This window comes from Pogona vitticeps, chromosome 2, assembly GCF_051106095.1.
Source record: "Pogona vitticeps strain Pit_001003342236 chromosome 2, PviZW2.1, whole genome shotgun sequence".
NCBI classification, from domain to species: domain Eukaryota; kingdom Metazoa; phylum Chordata; class Lepidosauria; order Squamata; family Agamidae; genus Pogona; species Pogona vitticeps.
In genome coordinates, this window is record NC_135784.1 from 9,724,557 (window position 1) to 9,748,763 (window position 24,207).

General features: G+C 43.5%; 2 protein-coding genes across 2 annotated transcripts in view; one reads left to right on the plus strand and one right to left on the minus strand.

Moving 5' to 3' along the window:
• LOC140703737 (uncharacterized) overlaps positions 1-24,207 on the plus strand; it is a 465,058-nt gene that overhangs the window by 217,500 nt on the left and 223,351 nt on the right. The gene's annotated exons all lie outside the window — the stretch shown is intronic.
• Positions 1-24,207, minus strand: part of LOC140703764 (uncharacterized) — a 62,692-nt gene that overhangs the window by 20,169 nt on the left and 18,316 nt on the right. The window contains exons 2-3 of the mRNA XM_078387983.1: positions 20,571-20,634; positions 4,537-6,629 (exon numbers count right to left, since the gene is read on the minus strand). Coding sequence (XP_078244109.1) covers positions 4,537-6,422 — 1,886 coding nt within the window. The 5' untranslated portion in view covers positions 6,423-6,629; positions 20,571-20,634. The remainder of the gene's footprint in view (positions 1-4,536; positions 6,630-20,570; positions 20,635-24,207) is intronic.

Here is a 24,207-nt window from a genome sequence, read left to right on the forward strand (position 1 = left end):
CATGATTTTTGCACTCACTCCATCAGCCAACATTGCTTGCTGATCAAACACAGCCTTAAAATTGGTTATCAGCCTCTTATCTCTGCACATGTTAGCTGTTGCCCCTGAGTCTACTACCCATTCTGCTTCTTGGTGGTGGTTGTAAATAGTCTCTGTTAGGTTTGTTGCTACTTTCTCATGTCGTGGCTGTTTTCTTATCTTCTTTTTAAATTTGCATTCTTTGATAAGATGCTGTCTGGACCCACAGGAAAAACATCTCCTCCCAGGCTGGATATTTGCAGCTGTGACCTCCTCCTTCCCAACCACACTTGGCTTATTGCTTACAGAGTTTTTGGAGTCACGCAGTTCCTGGTTGTCTTTCCTTTTCTGTTCCTCCTCCAGAAGTCTACTGGTCACATTTAGCACTGTTAGTTCAGCTTGTGGTAGTACCTCCATGTTCGCTACAAGCTGGTCATATGACTCATCAAGTGAAGAGAGAATTATAAATGCTTCTTGAATTTCAGTAAATGTGATATTTTTCTCTCTCAAGTCCATAAGCATTGCCTTCATGTGCTCTAAATGTTGCAGCATGCTCCCACCAGGTTGCAATCTGGTACAAAATAGCCTCCTTGCAATTTGTATCTGGCTACCCATGCTGACTCATACGAAGAGTCCCCTCAGGTCCTCCCATGCCTTTCTTGCTGAAGTCTGGCCTCTTATGTGGACTAGGAGACGATCTTCTAGAGTCAGACCGATGATTGCAAGTGCTTTGTCATTCTGTACCTTCTCTTCATCATCTAGCACAGCTGGTGCATTCACTACAATGTCCCATACTGATTCCTTCTGGAGCAATAACTGGACTCTCTGCTGCCAGGTGGAGTAGTTATCTCCATTCAACTTACTGATAGACAGTCCTGACATTAGCAGCTCACTTGCCATTTTTCACACAGACTGCAGGACAAAGCTGTTCTACTCACTGCTGCTACATGGACACCTCTGGGCACTTCCTTCTGGATATTTCTGGTCAGCAAACTCACTGGTATCTTCCTGGGCGTGTCCCTTGGCGCACCGCTGGGCCCATAACCATTGACAGAGTTAGCAGAATTTTACCAGGTTTTTCCCAGGTGGTGATAACCAGCAGAGTTCCCAGTGAAGTGCAGACACAGTCAGCAAACACTCTTGTAGCAGAAATTCTTGGTTTATATGCAGAATATTTACATATATATACAGCTTCAGTCCTTGTTCTATACACAGCAGTTTCACAGTCACAGAGCCTTAAATCAGTGTCACAGTCCAGTAAATAGTCATATACCATATATCAGTCCGTTCTGCCTGAGTTCCACTCTCCAAGCACGTAGGTACGGCTTCCTCTGAACTCTCAGGCTTGGCTCCACGGCTACAGCACTTCACGACGATACAACACACAGCAACAATCCATCAGCAACCCACAATGTTGTGTTCTAGTTCTCTAGCTATATACTAGAGTTAACCAATCATATTCACCCTTCTGGCACATTCTAACACAGCTGTTTATGCTCATGCTTGGGTTTCCTTTGCAGTGCTGGTCCTTGTAAATACTTACATCTTGGTGTTAAATTGCATTTCACAATTTTAGGTTTATCCAAACCCTGTCAAGTAGGGGGTTTGACTTGGTGAGTGGCAAAGGGCTCACCAGGCAGCTGTTCCAGAGAGCCTGAAGAAATCACATGGGTCCCCTCAGGATGGGGGCAAGGTGAAACCTCCTTCCCCCTATAAGCCATTCAAAAATTCATCTCTATACTTGCACACTCTTATCTCTGTGCAGTGTCATGATAGACTATGAGACAAGGGAATACATCCCAACAACCACTGGCATCAGCTGGTGTAGACCCATGGAAAGATCCCAAGCCAATTCCCTGTTTAACAGATCACCCACCTCTATGTCCTTATTCGGTCCTTGCCAGTTTTCATCTATGCGTCAAGAAGGTTTTCCCACATCTCACTAAGGTTTAGAGCTTTCCATTGGGTGCCCCTCTTGTTTTCAAAACAAGCGCCTTACAAATACCATATGTTGGAGAGTGTTGGGCCGAGTATGTAGAGGAACTGGTCTGACTTCCATTTGGAGCTGCTTCATTCTTCTCCCAGTTTGGAGATAGAATGAAAGATGGACAGGAAAGTCTCATCAGCTTTTGAGAAGAGAAGTGTGCTGGACACAACATGTGTGCTTCTCTAATGCTGCTAAAAAGTGTTTTTCTATTTCAGCCGTGCACACCCGAGCTTGTCATGGTGGGATACTGAACAGAGCATAGTTCACACATCTGTCATGGCTGTGAATATTAAGGTTAAAAACTGAACTGAAGATGGGATATGTAGTTGTGGAAAGTTACAGAATAAATCCATATTGGATTTGTGTTAGCATGGTTTTGTACCATGGGAATGTTTTCTCCAAGAGGGGATGGGAAAGTTCCATGTAAACAGCCATGTTAGGAGTCAAGACACAACACCATTGTCTGGATCTAGACCCGAGATGAGGAGTTTGAAAACAACATCTGCACTTCTCATGGGAAAAGGCAGTGTGATGTGAATGGACTGTCCTTTACACCCATTGGTCAACATCTCGAAGAGACAAAGAAGAAGGGTGATGCCAAGAAGATATAAAATGGAGGATGGTGCCACATGGACACAGCTGGAAGAGATTGGTTGTCTTAGAGAGCTTTCAGACTCAGATGCCAGATTCTAGTTTCTAAAGAGCCATTTTGTATGCTTTATGCTAAGATGTAGTATAGAGCAGTGGTCCCCAACCTTGGGCCTCCAGATGTTCTTGGACTTTAACTCCCAGAAATCCTGGTCAACAGAGGTGATGGTGAAGGCTTCTGGGAGCTGTAGTCCAAGAACATCTGGAGGCCCAAGGTTGGGGACCACTGATATAGAGAGAGAGTTAGAGGAGGGCTAACAGTTGCCTACCCTTAAAAAAACTTTTTAGAATTTTATTTTATTTCTGCTAGTCTTTTCACTGTTGCAATAATTTCAGGCAATTCCAAAACTTCTTAATTCTGTACATGTTCATTTATTTACATCATCTCGAGATTCCATACTTACATATAATAAATCAAAAAATGTGTAAGGCAGTCTTACAGGCATGAGGAAAAAACAGTAGGTACAGATCTTCAAATCCAAACATCACAGTTATGCAAAAGCTACAGGCTTGCTTAACATACATCTATGCACCTTGTAAAAAGATGCAGGAATTTAAATTTAGATAATAGGGAAAAGTTAACACTTGCTAGAATCTAAAATACAAACACATTAAAACATTGGAGCTCATAATCTAGAAAGACAGAGAATATATCTTCAGAACACTTCAAAGTTCCAAAACCAAATCTTCCCAAGGCTTGGGTTTCCCAGCCTCTGAGTAGCTCAGATGTTAAGGATCAAAGGATTTGGTCAATTCCGACCCCGTGCAGTCCAGGGTAAAAAGAGACCAGAACTTGAAAAAAAAAATTTCCGTTCCTTCCAAAAATCCATATCATTACAAAACAGTATACTGCTAATATGATAGCACAGAAACGCATAGTTTTTCATAAATAATACAGAATATGGTGCCTCGCATTACGACAATTCGTTCCAGCGAAATCGCTGCAGAATGAAAATGTCGTAAAGCGAAATTAAAAAGCCCATAGAAACGCATTAAAACCCGATTAATGTGTTCCTATGGACTTGAAACTCACTGTCCAGTGAAGATCCTCCATAGCGCGGCAATGTTCGCTGCCTGTGCAGCGAGGAATCCATCCCAGAAAAGAGCGGGGAGCCATGGTTTTTACCATGCGGCCATTTTGAAACCACTGATCAGCTGTTTTAAAATCGTCGCTTTATGAGAATTGGTTCCCGAAGCAGGGAACCAATCATCGCAAAGTGAAATACCCCACTGAAACCATCATAAAGCGGTCGCAAAAAGCTCCCCGTCAGGTGATTTCGTCGTAAAATAGAGCACTCGTCTTGCGAGGCACCACTGTATTTTGGTTTACAAAAAATAGAGAAAACAATTCATTGATACCCTCTTTAAAATTCAATTACTATTATTATTCATGTGAGTAAAGCCTTCTAAAACAAATGACAGCTTCTCTCTTCATTAATTACTTTTCCTATATCTGTTAACCTTAGTACATCCATCTTTTTCTCTTTCTACATTAATATTGTAAATACTTCAATTGCACAATATATGCTTATTCTCATTTTTAGCACATCATTCCATGTCTGTTTTATGATATCTCTGTTAATTAATGACAGAAGTAAAAGATATCACATGTGGCACAGAATTTGCCTCCTTTTCGCAGTTTTCCATTACGTCAGCATTTGGTTATTCTTTCCAGTAGAAACCAGGATAACACTTACTCAACTCCTTATGCCTTAACTATCAGGAACTCTGAAAAAAGCTCTTTCCAAATTCCATGCATTTCTATGGTTTCTCCCCAGTGTGAGCCCTTTCATGGGACCTAAGTTCACCACTGCGATGAAAGCTCTTTCCATATTCCATGCATTGATGTGGTTTTTTCTCCAGTGTGAGTCCTTTGATGTAACCTAAGGCCATAAGTGCGAGTAAAGCTCTTTCCACATTCCATGCATTGATGTGGTTTCTCCCCAGTGTGAGTCCTTTGATGTGACCTAAGGGCACCACTGTGACAAAAACTCTTTCCACATTCCATGCATCGATGTGGTTTCTCCCCAGTGTGAGTCCTTTCATGGGACCTAAGGCCATCAGTGCGACTAAAGCTCTTTCCACATTCCATGCATTTATGTGGTTTCTCCCCAGTGTGAGTCCTTTCATGGGACCTAAGGCCATCAGTGCGACTAAAGCTCTTTCCACATTCCATGCATTTATGTGGTTTCTCCCCAGTGTGAGTTCTTTCATGTGACCTAAGGTGAGCAATCCGACTGAAGCTCCTTCCGCATTTCATGCATTGATGTGGTTTCTCCCCAGTGTGTGTCCTTTGATGTAACCTAAGTTCACCACTACTACTAAAGCTCTTTTGACATTCTATGCATTTATGTGGTTTCTCCCCAGTGTGAGTCCTTTGATGTGACCTAAGGTTAAAACTCTGTCTAAAACTCTTTCCACATTCCATACATTTATGTGGTTTCTCCCCAGTGTGAGTGCTATGATGTGACCTAAGGTTAGCACTTCGACTAAAGCGCTTTCCACATTCCATGCATTTATGTGGTTTCTCCCCAGTGTGAGTCCTGTGATGTAACCTAAGATCAGCACTCTGACAAAAACTCTTTCCACATTCCATGCATTTATGTGGTTTCTCCCCAGTGTGAGTCCTTTGATGTAACCTAAGGTCACCACTGCGACTAAAGCTCTTTCCACATTCCATGCATTGATGTGGTTTCTCCCCAGTGTGAGTCCTTTGATGTAACCTAAGGTCACCACTCTGACTAAAGCACTTTCCACATTTCATGCATTTATGTGGTTTCTCCCCAGTGTGGGTCATTTCATGTATCCTAAGTTGACCAATCTGACAAAAACTCTTTCCACATTCCATGCATTTGTGTGGTTTGTCCCCACTGTGAGTCCTTTCATGTGATCTAAGGTTAGCACTCTGTCTAAAGTTCTTTCCACATTCCATGCATTGATGTGGTTTCTCCCCAGTGTGAGTCCTTTGATGTAACCTAAGGCCATAAGTGCGAGTAAAGCTCTTTCCACATTCCATGCATTGATGTGGTTTCTCCCCAGTGTGAGTCCTTTGATGTGACCTAAGGGCACCACTGTGACAAAAACTCTTTCCACATTCCATGCATTGATGTGGTTTCTCCCCAGTGTGGGTCCTTTGATGTATCCTAAGTTGACCACTCTGAATAAAACTCTTTCCACATTCCATGCATTTATGTGGTTTCTCCCCAGTGTGGGTCATTTCATGTACCCTAAGTTGACCACTCTGACTAAAACTCTTTCCACATTCCATGCATTTATGTACTCTCTCCTCAGTGTGAGTCCTTTCATGTGTCCAAAGGTTACCAGTTTGACTAAAGCTCTTTCCACATTCCATGCATTTATGTGGTTTCTCCCCAGTGTGAATCCTTTGATGTGACCTAAGCTTACCACTACGACTGAAGCTCTTTCCACATTCCATGCATTTATTTGGTTTCTCCCCAGTGTGGGTCCTTTGATGTGTCCTAAGTTGACCACTCTGACTAAAACTCTTTCCACATCCCAAGCATTTATGTGGTTTCTCCCCCGTGTGGTTCCTTTGATGTGTTCTAAGTTGACCACTCTGACTAAAACTCTTTCCACATTCCAAGCATTTATATGGTTTCTCCCCAGTGTGAGTCCTTTGATGTAACTTAAGGACACCACCATGACTAAAGCTCTTTCCACATTCCATGCATTTGTGTGGTTTGTCCCATTGTGAGTCCTTTGATATATATGGAGGCTCTGGTTCTGACAAGCTTTTTCCACATTCCATATATGGATACAATTTCTCCTCTGCATGTGTTCATTGATGTTTACTGAGGTAACATGCATTCATTTGGTTTCTCCATTGCCTCTGTCTTTTCATGTCAAGTTCATGCCTGCCCACTCCAATTTTCAATTCTCTCTTTTCTTGCTTGGTTATCAGTTACTGCCCAGGTTGCACGAAATGTTGCTGTGCAATTCTTCTCCTGTTCATCACCTGATAGATTAGAAAAAGAAGAGAAACAGCTACTTCCAAAATCTGTAGGAGTAAGTAATGATTTGTTCCAGCTCCGCCTAAATCATGTATGAGGAAGGAAAGAGAGCCAAAAAGGTGAAGGAAGAGAAGCAGGGAAGGAATGGGGCCAGACCAAAGAATGTTCCTTTGGGCTGGAGGTTGGAAGGGCTCAAAGCCAATTAAAGAAGAAACAAATAATTGAATTAAACAATTATTTAAGAAAAATGAACAACAAGAGGGAAAAAGGACAGTGTTAGAAAGGAAGTGGATGAATCTGATGCAGATAAATTGTTGGAGAATGGGTAAAGTGCAGTTACTGGTAAATGCCGGGAACTGACAAAGTCTGCAGAAATTATTATTCAGAGGGAGAAGAGAAAGGATAGGTCAATGAAAGAGATGGGATGTAGAGTTTATAAAATGCTGTTACGGGTAGAGAATCCTCAACATTTTTTTTACAGGATAGGAAGCAAAGATGGTCAGGGAAATAGGTATTATGTAATAGAATTATAGAAATGCAGAGCTAGATGCCTCCAGAGTTAGATACCTAAACCAATGTATATGGAAAGGTGGGGAGAAGAATTTGATAAACCACATCTGTGAGAATAAAAGGAGAATTGTAAACATTGAAATTGAGAATGTATTTGACCCCAGCAAAATTAAATACAGTGGTGTCTCGTATAACGAGCGCCCCGTTTAACGACGAATTCACATAGTGATGGCTTTTTCCCATCGCTTTTGCGATCGCATTACGATGTTGCCTATTGCGAAAAATTGCTTTGCGATTTTTCCCCATAGGCACCATTTCCCCCCAGCTGACCGTCGGGAGCCTCTGAAAGACCGCTCCCGCCGCTCAGCTGGGGGAAAATGCCGGCGGTAGCCACCGCAGATATTCCCCTTTGGAGGGGGCATTTTCCCCCGAGCTGAGCGGGAGCCCCACCACTCAGCTGGGGGAAAATGTCGGCAGTGGGCGGCGGCCTCGGAAGGTGGCTCCTTCCTTCGCAAGAGCCCGCTGCCCAGCTGGGTAGAAAGGCTCTTGCGAAGAAGAGCGGGGACCTCCAGCTCCCTCCTTCGCAAGAGCCTGCTGGTGTTTCAGCTGGGCAGCAGGCTCTTGCAGAGGAGGGAGGTGGCTCCCTCCTTTGCAAGAGTCCGCCACCCAGCTGATTGACGGTTCCAAAATGGCCGCCTGTTTCGCGCCTCGCTTACCGAGGGCGCGAAAATGGCGGCGTTATGGAGGAACTTCGCTGAACGGTGAGTTTATCCCCCATAAGAACGCATGAAACAGAGTTTAATGCATTCCTATGGGGTTTTTCTTTCCGTTTAGCGATGTTTTTGTATAGCGATGTTAATCCTGGAACGGATTAACGTCGCTATGCGAGGCACCACTGTATTACAAATTCTAAATGCTGCATATTACAGTAGTACCTCAATTTACAAAATCAATATATCCTCCTAGACATTACGTTATGCAAAAAATATATAAACCGGAATGGGGATTGTCATAGTGATGGTGGCGGAGCTACAAACTTCCAGGCACAGGGAAACTTCCTTCACAAAATATAAAATAAAAAACCGGGTGAAAAGAAATGTAAACTGAGGACTTATTTTTTTTCATAAACCAGAAATTATGTAAGCCGAGGTGTACGTAAACCGAGATACTACTGTACCTCAAAGGTAGTGTTCTCGGAAGTGCTACCTGATCCTGTATCAGGTTCTTTGCCAGAGTGTGACTGTTCCTTAGTTTTGGCGGGAAATGACAAGAGAAAAATTTCTTTAACAATAAACTCTTTTTAAATAGAACCCTTAGGTTTCTCAACAACCTCAATGGGATCAACAAGTCCAACACCAACAGGATCATCTATCCATAACAACGGTAAAATCTATTCATAACTATCTTCAATTGGGGGCATGTCCGAATCGTTCCTGGACTGTTGGCTTTCTCAAACAGCTACTCCTGACAGCACATATCATCCCGCAACAGGGATGACAAGACCAATCTCCCTCGGGTGGCTTCTCGTTTGGTTGGAAAGTTCCTGGCTTAATTACCTTTCTCCAGGGACCCGGTCCTCGAGGGTATACTAGTACCGTCCATTCTTCAGGTCCTAACCCTTCTACTGGCAATTTCACTTCCTTCCCTTTTATATCTGATTCTTTGTTATCGCAACTTCCATCTCCTATTTCTCCCTTCGGAGGTATCTTAAATACCTTTGGTCCTTCTTCTTCCTCCTGCCATTCATCTTCTAAAGCAACCACTTTTCTTCTTTCCCCTGATTTCTTCCCCTTCGTCATTGTCAAGAAAACATCTACCATCTTTCTGCCCCTCTTTTCTAACTCCTCCCCCTTTCCCCCTCTGTCATCTTTTAACCCTTTCCATAACTTCCATTACCTCTCTATCTCTCTCCTCTCTATCTTTTCCCTCTCCTATAGACATATGAGCGTACTGCTCTCTCTCTCTCTCTCTCTCTTCTCTCTTTTATCCTATGGGTCACACGCCCCTGATGAATGGGCAGTCGTCCCTTTGTCTAGGTCTGTCAGAGTATAGAAATTTTATAAGCCTGAACCTGTATATGTGTTTCATTAACGAGCTGCCATTGTGCACAGATGTGAGAGTGCTGAATCACTCTGGACATGATGTAATGACTTGAAACCAGGAGAAGACCAGGTGCAAAGCATGAAGTCACCTGCATTCTGATTGGACTGAACAAAGCCATGTACATGTATATAAGTGGACCGTGTGTTTGCTTCTTTCTCTTCCTCCACTATCACTTGCTGCCACGCATGCTGCCAGTTTGTATAAAGAGTTCCTGCTGTGCTGTTAAGATACCTGCCTGTATATAACTGTAAATACGTGTAAATACAACTGTCTTGCAACACAAGAAGAACTGGTAAAGTGTCTTCAATAACTCTGCGTATTCTACTGTTGCCAAAACCCTAACAAGGTCTTCCCATGTGGCCTGTCGGGAAAAATAATCAGCCTTACCATGTGTGATCCCCTTTTTATATTACACCTGGAATGCAAAAGTTTATAGGTTTAAATACCACCTAGTTAAGCTTGCACTAGAATCCTTCATTCAATTTAACCATGGTAGAGCATGATCAATCATCAGAATAAAAGGTGCTCCCAATAAATAATACTTCAGATTCTTTATTTGTTGTCATTTAGTCGTTTAGTCGTGTCCGACTCTTCGTGACCCCATGGACCAGAGCACGCCAGGCCCTCCTATCTTCTACTGCCTCGTGGAGTTGTGTCAAATTCATGTTGGTTGCTTCGCAGACACTGTCCAGCCATCTCATTCTCAGTCGTCCCCTTCTCCTCTTGCCATCACACCTTCCTAACATCAGGGTTTTTTCCAAGGACTCTTTTCTTCTCATGAGATGGCCAAAGTACTGGAGCCTCAGCTTCAGGATCTGTCCTTCCAGTGAGCACTCAGGGTTGATTTCCTTTAGAACTGATAGGTTTGTTCTCCTTGCAGTCCAGGGGATTCTCAAGAGCCTCCTCCAGCACCACAATTCAAAGGCATCAATTCTTCGGCGGTCTGCTTTCTTTATGGTCCAGCTCTCACTTCCATACGTCACGACAGGAAAAACCATAGCTTTGACTATTCGGACTTTTGTTGGCAAGGTGATGTCTCTGCTTTTTAAGATGCTGTCAAGATTTGTCATTGCAGGCGTCTTTTAATTTTGTGGCTGCTGTCTCCATCTGCAGTGATCATGGAGCCCAGGAAAATAAAATCTGTCACTGCCTCCATATCTTCCCCTTCTATTTCCCAGGAGGTGATGGGACCAGTGGCCATGATCTTAGTTTTTTTGATGTTGAGTTTCAGACCGTTTTTTGCACTCTCCTCTTTCACCCTCATTACAAGGTTCTTTAATTCCTCCTCACTTTCTGCCATCAGAGTGGTGTCATCTGCATATCGGAGGTTGTTGATATTTCTTCCGGCAATCTTAATTCCAGCTTGGGATTCCTCCAGTCCAGCCTTCCGCATGATGTATTCTGCATATAAGTTGAATAAGCTGGGGGACAATATACAGCCTTGTCGTACTCCTTTCTTTATTTGTACTTGCACATTTTTGTTCCCTATCAGTCAACTTTTTGCTGATCTACATCACTGGATATTCTAGGCCTTCTCTCCTTTGGGCCAACACTGCTCTTATGCACCTATCAGAAGTGTCGGTTTGCACCAAAGAGGGCAAATTGAAATCAGGGGCATACCGAGAGGGTAACTGGCTTAATACTTCTTTTAGTTAGCCAAAGCATCTTTGTTCTTATTCACCCCATCTAATTTTTTTTTAGTCAGTGGGGTCATTAAGAGGCACTGCCACTTCTGCAAGGTTAGGTACGAACTGTCTATTATATCCAGCTGAACCTAGAAATTGTTGGACTTCTTTTTTAATCCTGGGAACTAGTCATCCTGAAACTTTTTTATATATTTTTAATTATCTAAAACATAAACATAAAATACACAAATGAATACAATATAACTGTGTTCACCACCACTGCAGATGGGACCTCTTGCTATAATCTTCTTCCTTCATCTATATTCTTCCTCTTCTTTTATTGTTCTCCAGAACTGCATTGATTCTTGATTTGGAGCTTTCCCCCTTTCCTCTTAATACATATTCCACAAATCTGCACCATATTTCATAAAAACTATTCTTTTTCAATTCTCCTTTCTTAACCTTTAAATTACAAGTTAATTTATCATTTAGAGCTATACTCCATATTTCACTATACCACTCATCCATTTGAAATTCGGAGTTTGATTTCCATTGCCTAGCTATTATTACTCGCTGCTGTTAATAAATTAGTTATCCATTCTTTAATCATCTTATCATACTCCACATTCTCAAATATTGATAACAAAGCGATCTCAGGATTCAAGTCTATGTCTTTTCCACATATCTCATTTAATTCTTTAAATTTAACTTTTTCATATTCCCACCACATATGAAAGTATGTTCCCACACTAACTTCACCCCTTCTTTATCACTTTCTTCTTCTAAATTGAGCAGGAATCCGCAAATTTTACTCACTGTGCCCTTTACTGTATCTGTCATCTGAAGATTTCTGTGAGGGTTCAGTTTTCGGGGCTGTCTGTTCCTCCAATAAAGGACGAGTCGGTTGAGGTAAATCAAAGGGTTCAGTATTTATTGCAACATCTACTCCAACAGGGTTCCCCCCTAAAAAGGGGTTCAAAGATTCTTGCAACATATTGCTCAGTTTTAACGGGGTCCATAAACCATTTATAAAAGGGTTTGTTGTCTCTGGGTTCCAAGTCCTGTTAATAACGGCACAGTCCCTTGCCCAGGGTCCAGTTCTTTGTCCAGGGATATCAACGGTAGAGTCTCTTCATCCCCGCTCCACTCACCCCAGGACGACCCATCTCTTCCTTCAACTCCCCAAGGGCCGGGTAACCCCCCAGCTTCCTCAATTTGGCTATATGCCATTGCTTCTTCCATTCTAGCTCTCTGGCTACCGCTTCCCTCTCTTCCTGGAGCTTCCTCCTCCACTCCTTGGACTCGGTTTCACCCCAATATGAAGGGCGAGGCTTCAGCCCAAGTTGGCGGCGTTTCTCCGCCTCCTCATGGGGGACTCAGACTTGCTCCCACTTGTGGGTCCAGGGATCCTCCATCCAGATCCACTCCCATCCCCCCGGTATCTCTGTCGGCTTCCCTCTTATATCTCCCGCCGCTGCCTCAATCTCCTCCCTCCTTCTTCCCGCCAAAGATTCCCCGGGTTCCGGGGAAAGGGTTAACCCTTTCATAGTCGCCTCCAAGTCTTGCATATCTACCCCCTTATTCAAGGTAAAGGGGTCGGCGACCACTTGTTCCCAATCTGGGGTCTCCACGCCTTTCTCTTCCCAACGCGTTGGGAACGGAGGTGGGGATGTCTGCGTGTGAAGGGTTCTCTTCGAGAGCGAAGGCACTCCCACTAAGGCCTCCAGTTTGGGGGCCTCACACTTCATATGATAGATATTGTTTGTACTTCGTGTATTCTCTGCCTTTATTATATTTCTTTACCCATTCATTAGTCCATCTTTCTAATTGTAAATAGCTGAACCATGAAATATTCTTACTCTGAAGAATTTCTTTCATTTGCTCTATTGATCTCATTTTGTTCAACCAATCTTTCAATCTAATCACTTTTTTCTTTAAATAATTCCGCATATACTTTCATATTGACAGGAAAATTCTCTATTTCTGTCACTAATCCAAATGGAGAGTAGGATGAGCATAAATTCTTTCTGTATTTATACCATATGTTTAACATTGTCTTTAAGAATGGGTTTTTAATTTCACTTATTTTATGCTTCTTAAGCATACCAAATAAATATCTACCTGTATTTCTGATGATACCACTTTCTACCTGTATATCTACCTGTATTTCTGATGATACCACTTTCCATCAAATTAACCTTTCTGTGTTATATAGAATTTCTCCAATAAACCTCATCTGCTTAGCCAAATAATACTTTTTTTATATTTGGTAAACATATACCACCCTTTTTTGTTGTTCTATACCAATCTTTTTTTATTTATTCTGGCTCTCTTCCCCTCATTACAGTATTTGTTAATCATTTCTTGCCAAAATTTCAAATTTTCCTCTGTTAACTGTAATGGTAACGTTCTAAAAAGAAAATTAATTTTTGGTAAGATTTTCATTTTTATCAATGTGACCCTTCCAAACCAAGAAAGTTTGAAATAATTAGTATATTTAATTTATTTTTAATTACTTTCTTTAATTTATTATAATCATACTCCTTCATTTTTTGTATTTTTTGTAAATCTATACCTAAATATTTGACTGATTTGCATATCCTAAAATCATATTTCTCAGCAAACCTTTCTTGTTCTAATTTAATATAATTAAACAACATTAGTTCAGATTTTTGCTAGTTTACATATAATCCAGTTAGTTTTCCAAATGAATTTTAATTCTATCTATACTTTCTAATGGGTTTATCACTATCAATAAGGAATCATCAGCAAATAAATTAATCTGTATTTTATTTTCACCCATACCTTTTATTATGTCATCACTCCTTATTACATTTGCTAACATTTGAATAATCAGACAAAACAGAACTGGAGAAAGAGGGCAGCCTTGTCTAGTGCCTCGGCCTAAAGCTATCTGTTCTGTCATTCCATCATTGACTATTACTACAGCGGTATTTTCCACATATAGTTGGTCTATTATCCCCCTAAATTTCTTTCCCAAACCCCAGCCCTTTAAAAGAATCTTTAATGTTGGCCATTCAACACAGTCAAATGCCTTAAAAATATCTAATGATACCTGCCTTTAATTTATCTTTTTCTATATTATATATAATGTTCAAGACTCTCCTAGTTAAATGTATTCGTGAAGGCTTTCACGGCCGGGATCTAATGGTTGTTGTGGGTTTTTCGGGCTCTTTGGCCATGTTCTGAAGGTTGTTCTTCCTAACATTTCGCCAGTCTCTGTGGCCAGCATCTTCAGAGGACAGCACTCTGTGCTCTGGTTAAATTTTCTCCTCTCCTAGTTAAATTTTCCATTTCTCTTCCCTTTAGAAACCCATTCTGATCCTCTTCAATATATTTTGTGATAAACTTATTCATTCTATTCACAGGTATTGCTGTAAATATCTTTGCATCTTGGTTTAATAATGAAATGGGTCTATATCAACTTGGGTCTGTTAAATCTATTGGGTTCTGGAATAAGAGTTATCAATGAATGTTTCCAAGAGTCTGGTATTTTTTCTCCTTTTGCCTGGTTGAAAACCATAGGAACATGACAGATTGCTTCCACCACACTCTCTCTCCACAAGATGGAGGGAGAAGCAAGCAAAGGTTCTGGTCAGCTGAATGCTGTGCTTACTCAGGTGCAGTTTCTTACACATACGGTGGCACAGCTTCAGCAGCAACAACTGCAATCCCAGGCCAATGCTGCTGCCCAGGTCAAGTGCCCTGTGCTTCCTCCAGAAAAGTTTGGAGGAAAGGTGGAGGAGTTTCCAGCATTCCTGGCACAGTGTAAATTGTATATTAGGCTGTGTGCCAGAGACTTTCCCACGGACAAAATCAAGGTATGCTTCATAGTCAGCCTTCTCAAGGGACAGGCAGCTAAATGGGCTACTCCTCTACTCCTTCACCCCTGTTAACCAATTACCAGGGCTTTTTGGACCATATTTCAGCAGCTTTTGCTAATCCCTTGCAAGCTGTTACTGCCAATAGGAAGATTTGGGCCCTGAAACAGGGTAAGGGTTCGGTCTCCCAGTATTCCACTGAGTTCAGACTCTTGGCTCAAGACTTGCTATGGAATGAGGCAGCTCTCATGGACCAATATATGGAGGGGTTGGCTGATGATATCCTGGATGAGCTGGTGTGTGTAGACCGACCCAATACGCTGCAAGAACTAATCACGCTGTGCCTTCGCATTGATGGCCACCTAGAGAGTCAACGCCTAGTATGGGGCAGTTCTCATCCCTCGCACCTACTCCTGACGCCCATCAACACTAGACAAGAGGATTCTGAGCCCATGCAGTTAGGGGCTGCTCGGCCACGCCTCACCCCTGAGGAAAAACAACAACGCTGTTCCCCAAATCTCTGTCTGTACTGTAGGGGGAGCAGGACACTTCGCCTCCGGCTGCTCTGTCAAGCCGCGCATCCCCAGCTCCGCACTACCACCACCAGCGAAAGTTTTGCCCCATGTCTGGGTGGACCCTCAGACATGGGGCACTTAGCTGGGTCCCTCAAACCCTATGTTAATATCCAGGGTCCATTCCTTGTGCCCATGAAGCTTTGCTTACTGGATGGGTGCTGGCTGTTTATGCCATGGTCAATTCTGGGGCCAACCACTGCTTCATTGACATGGCCTTCATGAAACAACATTGGATCCCTGTACAGGACAAAGAGACCCCGACCCTAGTTGAGTCCATAGACCGGCGTCTCCCCAGCTCTGGCCTAGTGACCCAGGAAATCTATCCACTTATTCTCCAGGTCCAACACCATCAGGAGCAACTGCAATTCAGTGTTGCACATATGCCCTGTTTTCCGCTCATTCTGGGACTTTCCTGGCTCCGAACACATAACCCCCTAGCAGACTGGGCACAAGGGGTGTTGTGCTTCAGGGACCCATGTCCACATTTGATTCCACCGGCCACCTTGGCTGCAGCAGGATCAACAGACAGTCCCATGACACCTTGGGAATACAGGGACTTTGCCAATATTTTCCGACCAGCTACCCCCGCATCGACACTATGATTGTGCCATCAATTAGGTGCCTAGATCTAGGATAGATCCTGTGGCGTGGATCTATCCTATATCTGAACCAGAACTTACGGCCCTGCGGGCCTTTCTTGACAAAAACCTGAAACGGGGATTCATCCGGCCATCCACGTCACCCGTCTGCACCCGTTATCTTTGCCAAAAAAATGGCAGAGAGCTCAACCCCTGCAATGATTACTGGGCCTTGAATAAAATAACTATTCGGGACCACTACCCCCTGCCATTGACCGGTGAACTCCTGGATCACCTTAAGGGGGCACGTATCTATACCAAATTGGACCTCTGTGGCGCCTTCAATTTGGTGAGAATCTGTGCAGGTGACTAGTGGAAAATGGCTTTCGGGACTCGTTATGGCCAGCATGAATACCTGGTTGTGCCTTTCAGCCTGACCAATGCTTCGGCTGTATTCCAGCGGTTCATGGACATCATCTTTCGAGAGCTGCTTGATCATTTTGTGATCATTTATTTGGATGACATTTTGATTTACTCCCAAGACCCAGCTCGGCACACAGAACACATTCGTCAGGTCTTACAATGACTACGAGATCACCGACTCTACGCCAAGCTGGAGAAGTGTGAGTTCAACCTGCAGGAAGTCGAGTTCCTAGGCCACATTGTATCACCCCAAGGGATCCAGATGGACCCAAAGAAAACAGAATCGGTTCTGACCTCGCAGAAGCCCTGGAACCGTAAAGATGTGCAGCAGTTTCTTGGCTTCGCAAACTATTACTGCGAGTTTATACCAGCCTATGTGGACATAACCACGCTGCTGACCCGTCTCCTCCGGCCCTAAGAGCCTTTTCTTTGGACTCCAGAGGCAGACCATGTCTTCACCACACTGAAAACTTGCTTTGAAACCAAGCAAATTCTGCATTATCCAGAGCCCCAACTACCATTGGAGATGGATGCCTCCAGTGTCACCCTCGGTGCAGTGTTGTCTCAGCAGGAGGACTCCTAACAGACACTGCAGCCCTGCACTTTTTCCTCCCAGCACCTCACTCCTTCAGAACGCAACTACACCGTCTGGGAGAGGGAACTCTTGGCCATCAAAACCACTTTTGAGGTCTGGAGGCATTACTTTGAAGAGGCCCATCACCCCGTCCAAGTTTTGACTGACCACCGGAATCTGGAACACTTGCAGACAGCCCGACGCCTCAATCAATGCCAGATCAGGTGGCGCCTCTTCTTCTCCCGGTTTGACTTCCACATTACCTATATCCCGCAGACTCAGAATCGGAAAGCCGACACCCTGTCCCGCAAACCAGAATACGCTGTGTCACCCTCTGAAGAGTCTCTGACTGCATCTATCCTATCACCCTCAATCTTCACAGCTACAGCCCGCTTGTCCCTGGTGGAGGAAATTCAAGCCAGCCAAGCTCAAGATCCCTGGGCCAAGCAACGCTTGCAGGCACTCCAAGAGGGCCCTGCTGGAGACTTTGCTAACCACCAGGGTCTCCTACTGCACCGAGGGTGCATGTTCCTCCAGGGCCCCTCTGAACCAACGTGCTCTATTTGACCTATGATTCCCCTTCTACAGGACACTTTGGTCAGTAAAAGACTCTGAATCTACTCACATGGGAGTTCTGTTGGCCCCAGGTTCACTCATTATGTCGATTCCTGTGAGATTTGTCATCAAACCAAGAACGTACCAGCCAAACCTCCAGGGGTGCTACATCCACTACCCATGCCAGCTGGCCCTTGGGACACAGTATCTCTGGACTTCATCACTGATCTCCCACGGTCACAAGAGTACACCTACATTTTGGTAATAGTGGACCTGTTCACCAAAATGGCTCATTTTGTCCCGTGTTCCAAGCCTCCCACAGCTCCTGAAAGAGCTCAGCTCTATCTTCAACATGTTTTCTGTCTACACGGGCTCCCGACACACTTAATTTCCCATTGGGGCTCCCGATTTACCTCCCACTTCTGGTAAGCCTTGCACACCAATTTAGGTACCCAGGTGCACTTATCGTTGGTGTACCATCCTCAAGCAGATGGACAGACCGAGCGTACTAACACCACCCTTGAACAGTATCTACATTTCTATACCTCCTATCAGCAAGATGATGGGGCTACATTGCTAGCTCTGGCTTAGTTCGCCCACAACGCTATACATTTGTTCACAAAACAGACCCCATTTGCAGCCACCTATGGATACCACCCTCATTTTTCCCAGCTGTCCTGCCGTCGACCATAGTTCCTGCTGCTGATGCTCATGTATGTGAGTTGCAGGCTCTCCAAGATTTACTCTGAGAGCAGCTTCAGCAAGCTAAGGATGCCTATAAGACAGCGGCCAACAGAAAACGGCAAGAAGGGCCACCGCTGAAACCAGGGGACCAGGTATGTTCTCCTGCTGATTTATTCAAAGTGCTCCACTATATCTAAACCTGTCTATATCTAAACCCCACTGCATCTAAACCGGTCAAAGGGATGGTCTACTAAAGGCATAAGTATTAATGGTGCTCTGGGTTTGGGCTTAGATTGGGTAAGCAGACACCCCTTATACATCTTGCAATATTCTTCTATTTCATGATTTATCCTTCTATTTCATGGTTTATCCTAGGCCACCAAATCTCTGTAACACCCAAGGTCCCATCTTCTCAGCAGAGCCAATTTCAATAATGCCATATACTGTATACATATTTCTTTTGGCAAGATCTTCTCCATATTGTTCATTTTATTGATTTTTCTTGTCCTTGTAATCTCTTTGTTAGTCTATCCATTTCTGTGCATTCTAGTATTTTTTTAATGATCATATCATCCTTTGGTGGATCTCCCTCCTTCCAGAACTGTGCCCATATTAATCTGGCTGCTCTCAGAACATGTGATATTAGGTAATAGCTTTGCATATTTATATTATTTGGTAATAATCCCAGCAAGAAAATTTCTGGTTTGAATTCTATTTCTTGCTTGGACATTTGTTTAATCCGCATAAGAACTTTGATCCAATATTTTCTTGGTATGTCACATGTCCACCATGCATAGTAATCAGTTCCTTCCTGATTTTTGCATTTCCAACATTAGTTTGATACATTTGCAGAGATTTTTGCAAGTCTGGATGGAGGGAGATGCCATCTGTAGAACATTTTATATAAATTTTCTTTATAGGAGGTTGCTAATGTGAGCTTGAAGTTTTCTGGCCACATTTGTTGCCATTATACAATTTTTGAATTTGATGTTTTTCTGTAGTGAATAATATTCTATCAAATATTGTATATTATTTATAGAATCCTTGTGTTTTTTTGTCTTGATTGTAGATTGACTGATTGTAATTGCATTTGAGGCAACCAGTAAAAAGTTAGTCCTTGGCACTCTAGTTGAGCTTTTGTCTTTAATAGTTCCTCCTCATTTAGAAGCTCATTATAAGTCATTATTTTCCCAAAATGTAACAGGTTTGGGTGAGTAAATGCTTCCATGGGTGAAATCCATCTAGGTGTTTTCAGATGTATTTTAAATTTAATTTCCCCCCCAGACTTTTAACAAAGAATTCCTTATTACATTCCTTTCAAAACATTTGTGAGTTTTTGCTCTTCCATACCATAGAAAGGCATGCCAGCCTGCCTGCAAATCATGTCCCTCTAGGTATAGCATTCTCTTGTTTTTTAGCTTTAGCCATTCCTTAATCCTAGTTAAAGCACTTGCTTGGTAGGATAGATTCCAATTTGGCAGACCAAATCCTCCCCTTTCTTTTGCGTCTTGTAATAATTTACGTTTGATTCTTGGCTTTTCCTTTTGCCACATAAACTTTGCAAATGAAGTGTTTAGCTCTTCAAAGGATTTCTGCTCTAATTTGATTGGTAAGTTCTGAAAGAGGAAGACTAATTTTGGAAGAATGTTCAATTTCATCATTGCGATTTTACCTAAAACTGATAGTTGTAATTTCTCCCATCTTTCCAACTCTTGTTTAATCTGCTGGTGTCAGCCCCAAGGGAAGCCCCACAGAAAGAGAATTCCTCTAGTCTATACCTGAGACTATCTGAGCGTGGACCAATCCAGGGAGTGACAAGGCATCCGGGCAGGGGCCCAGCTGCGCAATCCATCTAAGAGGGAAGTAGACGGATCAGACGATGGGCGCCACCTGGTTCTCCACTGACAGTTTTGGCTCCAGAAGAACACCCAGATTGCGTTGGGAACCACCCAAATCACAGACATCAGGGGCACCCAGTTCAAGGCCCCCCATCTTGTTTGGGTCCCGCTTTAGTCTATTATTCCTTCTATCTTCCCACTGAAGGAGAAGGTGGGGACAGAACTAACGTTACCTGTTTTCATAGAAATCCGAAGTACAGGTGGATGGTGCAAATGCAAAATGCCCAGTCTGGCTTGTCTGTTAAGGGGGAACAAGAAGGGAGCCTTGAAGGGGAAACCCGACAACTTAAATCAGGATGACCAAAGTTTGCCTCTTATCAAGGGGATCTCCCCTTGGTAACCGTGGGGTTGGGGTAAGCAGGATCAAGATTAAAAAAACCCTAAGTAAAATGGAAAGAAAACTATACCCCCAAACACCAACACTTTGCACATGTTCAAAGATGACCAGTGGTGTCGTGGATGGAGTACCAGACTGGAAACCCGGAGATTTAGATTTAAATCCCTGCTTGGCCGGGGAAACTGAGAGGAGAGAGAGTGTGTGGCAAGGCTACTTAAGCCACCCCTTGAAGTCTCACTTACCTTGCAAATGTTGGAGGGATCTGGGATTTGCTTCTTTTTTCATCCACTCAAGTCTCATCCCTACCTAGGAGAAAATAAAATGAAAAAGGGTTTATGGATGAAGCAAATCAAAAATATTTCCTTCCTGGATGTTCCTTTCTTGTGTTTATATTGAATTGGGTTCACATCTGCATCTCTCTCTCTCTTCTTGAAGCAGCAGAACAAGAGGAACAGAAAGGCGGCCAAGAAAGAATTGACGGATGGACGGACGGAAGGACGGAGCGAGCATATGCTGGGCTCTGAGCTAAAAGCTCCCCCATCCCAACATCAGGGAACAACAGATCATGCTTTCCACTGACACATGAGATGAAAGCAGCATGATGTTATTATCCCCCACTATTCATTTAAAATATTTTTACCCCGCCTTTCTCCTTAAAAAAGATGTAGGGCAGCTTGCTTAAAAGGCAATGTTTAAAAGTGAAAAACAGCAGGTCTACAAATGTTAAAAAGAATCAAATTTAGCTACACTAAAAAATGGCAAATAATAATAACATCTAGAAAACACCAGAGCCCGTGTGATGTAGTGGACCGAGGGTTGGACCAGCCCCCCTGTTCTCACGGGACCATTCATTATTTGTGTCACCTCAAGGATCCTAACGCAGGGCGTGTTTCCAAAGGCGCTCCTCGGCCTCCGTGCCCTCCGTGCCAAGGGCCCTGTGTTGTGGGGTTGCCAACCCAAGGCGGGCACAGTTCAAGTCTCAGGACTTTCCTCGCCTGCTATCTTCCAACCCCCAGCCTCGCTCAGGCTTCGCTCTTCCTTTTGAGATCACTAAAAAAACACTCACAGGGGCTTGGAAAGGCAGCAACTGAGGATGGGGGGGTCTTGGTGTTGGCTGCCCCTCCTGGAAAGCAAAGACCTGACGGGAGAGGAAATGCCCCAGAAGGAGAGGCTGGGTGGCCTTCTTGTCCTTCTTTCCTCCTGCCCTACATGGGGGCTCCTCTTTCCAAAGCTCCTTTGCTCCACCCCATGTAGAGCCACAAATTGGAGGTAGGAGGATGAATCCGTAGGAAGAGGGGCAGGTCTTTTGCACAGCCGATGACCCTTAATTGTGCTTTCAGGACTGAAAGACCAGAATAGTTTTGGCCCTGCGGGAAGAACAACTTCCAAGAGGAGACCCTTCCTGGGGAGATCTCCCTCTCGGCCTCTGCTAGGAAACATCCCAGGGAGGAAAATCCACCCACTTCTCTCTCTCCTGCTTCTCTTCTGCCTCCCTTTCTGGGAAAAGACAGTCTGTGTTCACACAAGCAACAACACAAGAAGGAAGCCCTCAAGCGGGGGGGGGGGAAGAGTCGTTCCTCCCCCATTCTGCAGGGGATTAAAAACACACACACAGAGAGACAGACACACTGCAGGGCGGGGATCTGGGCCCCAGAGATCCTCTCTCCCCTTTGAATCCCCCTCCCTCCCGAGGAGACCCAGAGGGGAAAAAAGGCCTTGCACGAAGGTCGAGCAGAGCAAACCACAAAGGGACACCACCGGCAATGCCTGGAGAAGCCGCCCCCCCCCCACGGGGGTCCGGCCATCTCCCCCCCCCCCTCCCCGATCTGCCCCCCTCCAGCGCCCACCTCCGTCCAGGTCCCGATCCGGGAGGCGCCCCAAAAGCCCCGCTTCTCTCCTCCAGGCGCCTTTCTTGGGCCGAAGGCGAAGAGGCAGGCGCAGCGATGCCCGCTTCCGGGTGGAGTCAAGGGGAGGAGCTCCTCTCTCGCCTTCGTAGCTCTAGGTTCCTCCCCCTTCCCCCCTCCTGCACGAACGGGGGGGGGGAATTGCAGAAACATGGCCGGGGGGGGGCGTTGAAGGCTCCAAAAAAGAGAAAAATGGCGGGAGTGAGGAGCTTCCTCCGGGCGGTCCAAGTTCTTCCACTTCTAGTGGAAGGAAAGACTCAGACGAGACAGAAGAGTTCCCCGTCACCAGAGTCTGTTCACAAATATTTGAAGAGACAGAAAGGAGACAAACGAGCAGGGAGTTCAGGCTCTCAGACCGACCCGGATTGTGCTTCTCTCCTTCCAAAGGGAGACTCACAACAGCCGAGGAGAAATGAGGCTCCATCACCATCTTCCATCATCTGCCTACACAGCAGGACTCTTCTCTTTGCCGTCATTAATTGCACCTCCTGAGCTTTGCTTTTACCATACATTTCTCTCTCTCTATTTTTTGGGTCATAAATTCTTTTAATTTAAAATTATATAAGAAACAAACAATACATACATGCAAGGAACTCCATAACTGTATATTATATTCTCTACTCATTTATATTTCTGGGCTCAATCAGAAAACATTTTCCAGTTTTCTTTAACATAACTTCTCAAATTCTTAGAAAATATCTCTAACAAGCTATCCCATTATAAGCCCAGATCAACCATATAATTATAAATATTTATCATTTTACACTATCATTATATAACAAACAAACAATATATACATGCAGGGAACTCCATAACTCATGTTGATTTCTGGGCTCAATCAGAAAACATTTTTTCAGTTTTCTTTAACATAACTTCTCAAATTCTTAGAAAATATCTCTAACAAGCTATCCCATTATAAGCCCAGATCAACCTTATACTTATCAATATTTATCGTTTAACTCTGTCAGTTATTCACCACCTATAGAAAAGAGCATCGAAGTTGCTGACAATACTTTAACCTGAATTTCTAATTTCTAACACTCTTTCTGCCAGTTTTGAAGTGCCATCTATAGAACATCTTTAAAATATTTTGTCACAAATTTACTGATTTAATTCATCTGTAATTATTATTCCACATTAGAATCCAATAACATATGTCTAAATTATAGCCATGATTTTGTACCCTCTCCCATCATCACTGCTTTCACTCTTATCTGGATTCTCTTCTAATAAAAAATACACATTTTTGAATAATCTTCTCATAAAAGCCCATCATTTTATCTTCAATCTTGATCCTAAAATCTTTTTTTCTGCTGTTCCCGCTGCTCTGGTAAAATGGTCTTCATTCTGAATATTCCATTCCATGTCCTCTTTAAATCCTGAAGTTACCACCTTAATTTCTAACGTCTGGGCTTTAATCTGATTCTTAAATTTATTGATAATGTTCATTTGGAACTCCTGTATATAGTTGTTAAAAGAATCTTGCATTATCAATTTTGATTGACTTATACATTGACTAAAGGGTGTCGTTTCTGTTTCTTGGGTACAGATTTATTTTAAGATACCACTTTCCACTGAGAAATAAAACAATTCAGCTGTTAGCAAGTTCATATAATTTGATACCACGTCTTATAAATCCAGCAGGCCCGTTTCTGCTTGTGTCTTCTCTCCAGTTCACACCACCTCCAGCAAATCCATTTTTTTCCTTTCCTGTACTCCAAGTTCAGTCAAGATCCATAAAACAGTAAAACATTGGTCAGTCAGTTTTTGAATTTAAATGGGTCAGGCCAGGCCCAAACTCCCACTGAACACATCCAATTGTACAGTCAACCCTTGATGTACAAACGACCCTAGCTACATTTTGACTTACAAACCGCTCTGATAGAAAAATATTGACACGACTTGCAAACTTAGATTTGAATAAGAAAGACGTCCAGTGGCCAGGTGTCACCTGTCTGAGAATCTCACTTGGAGG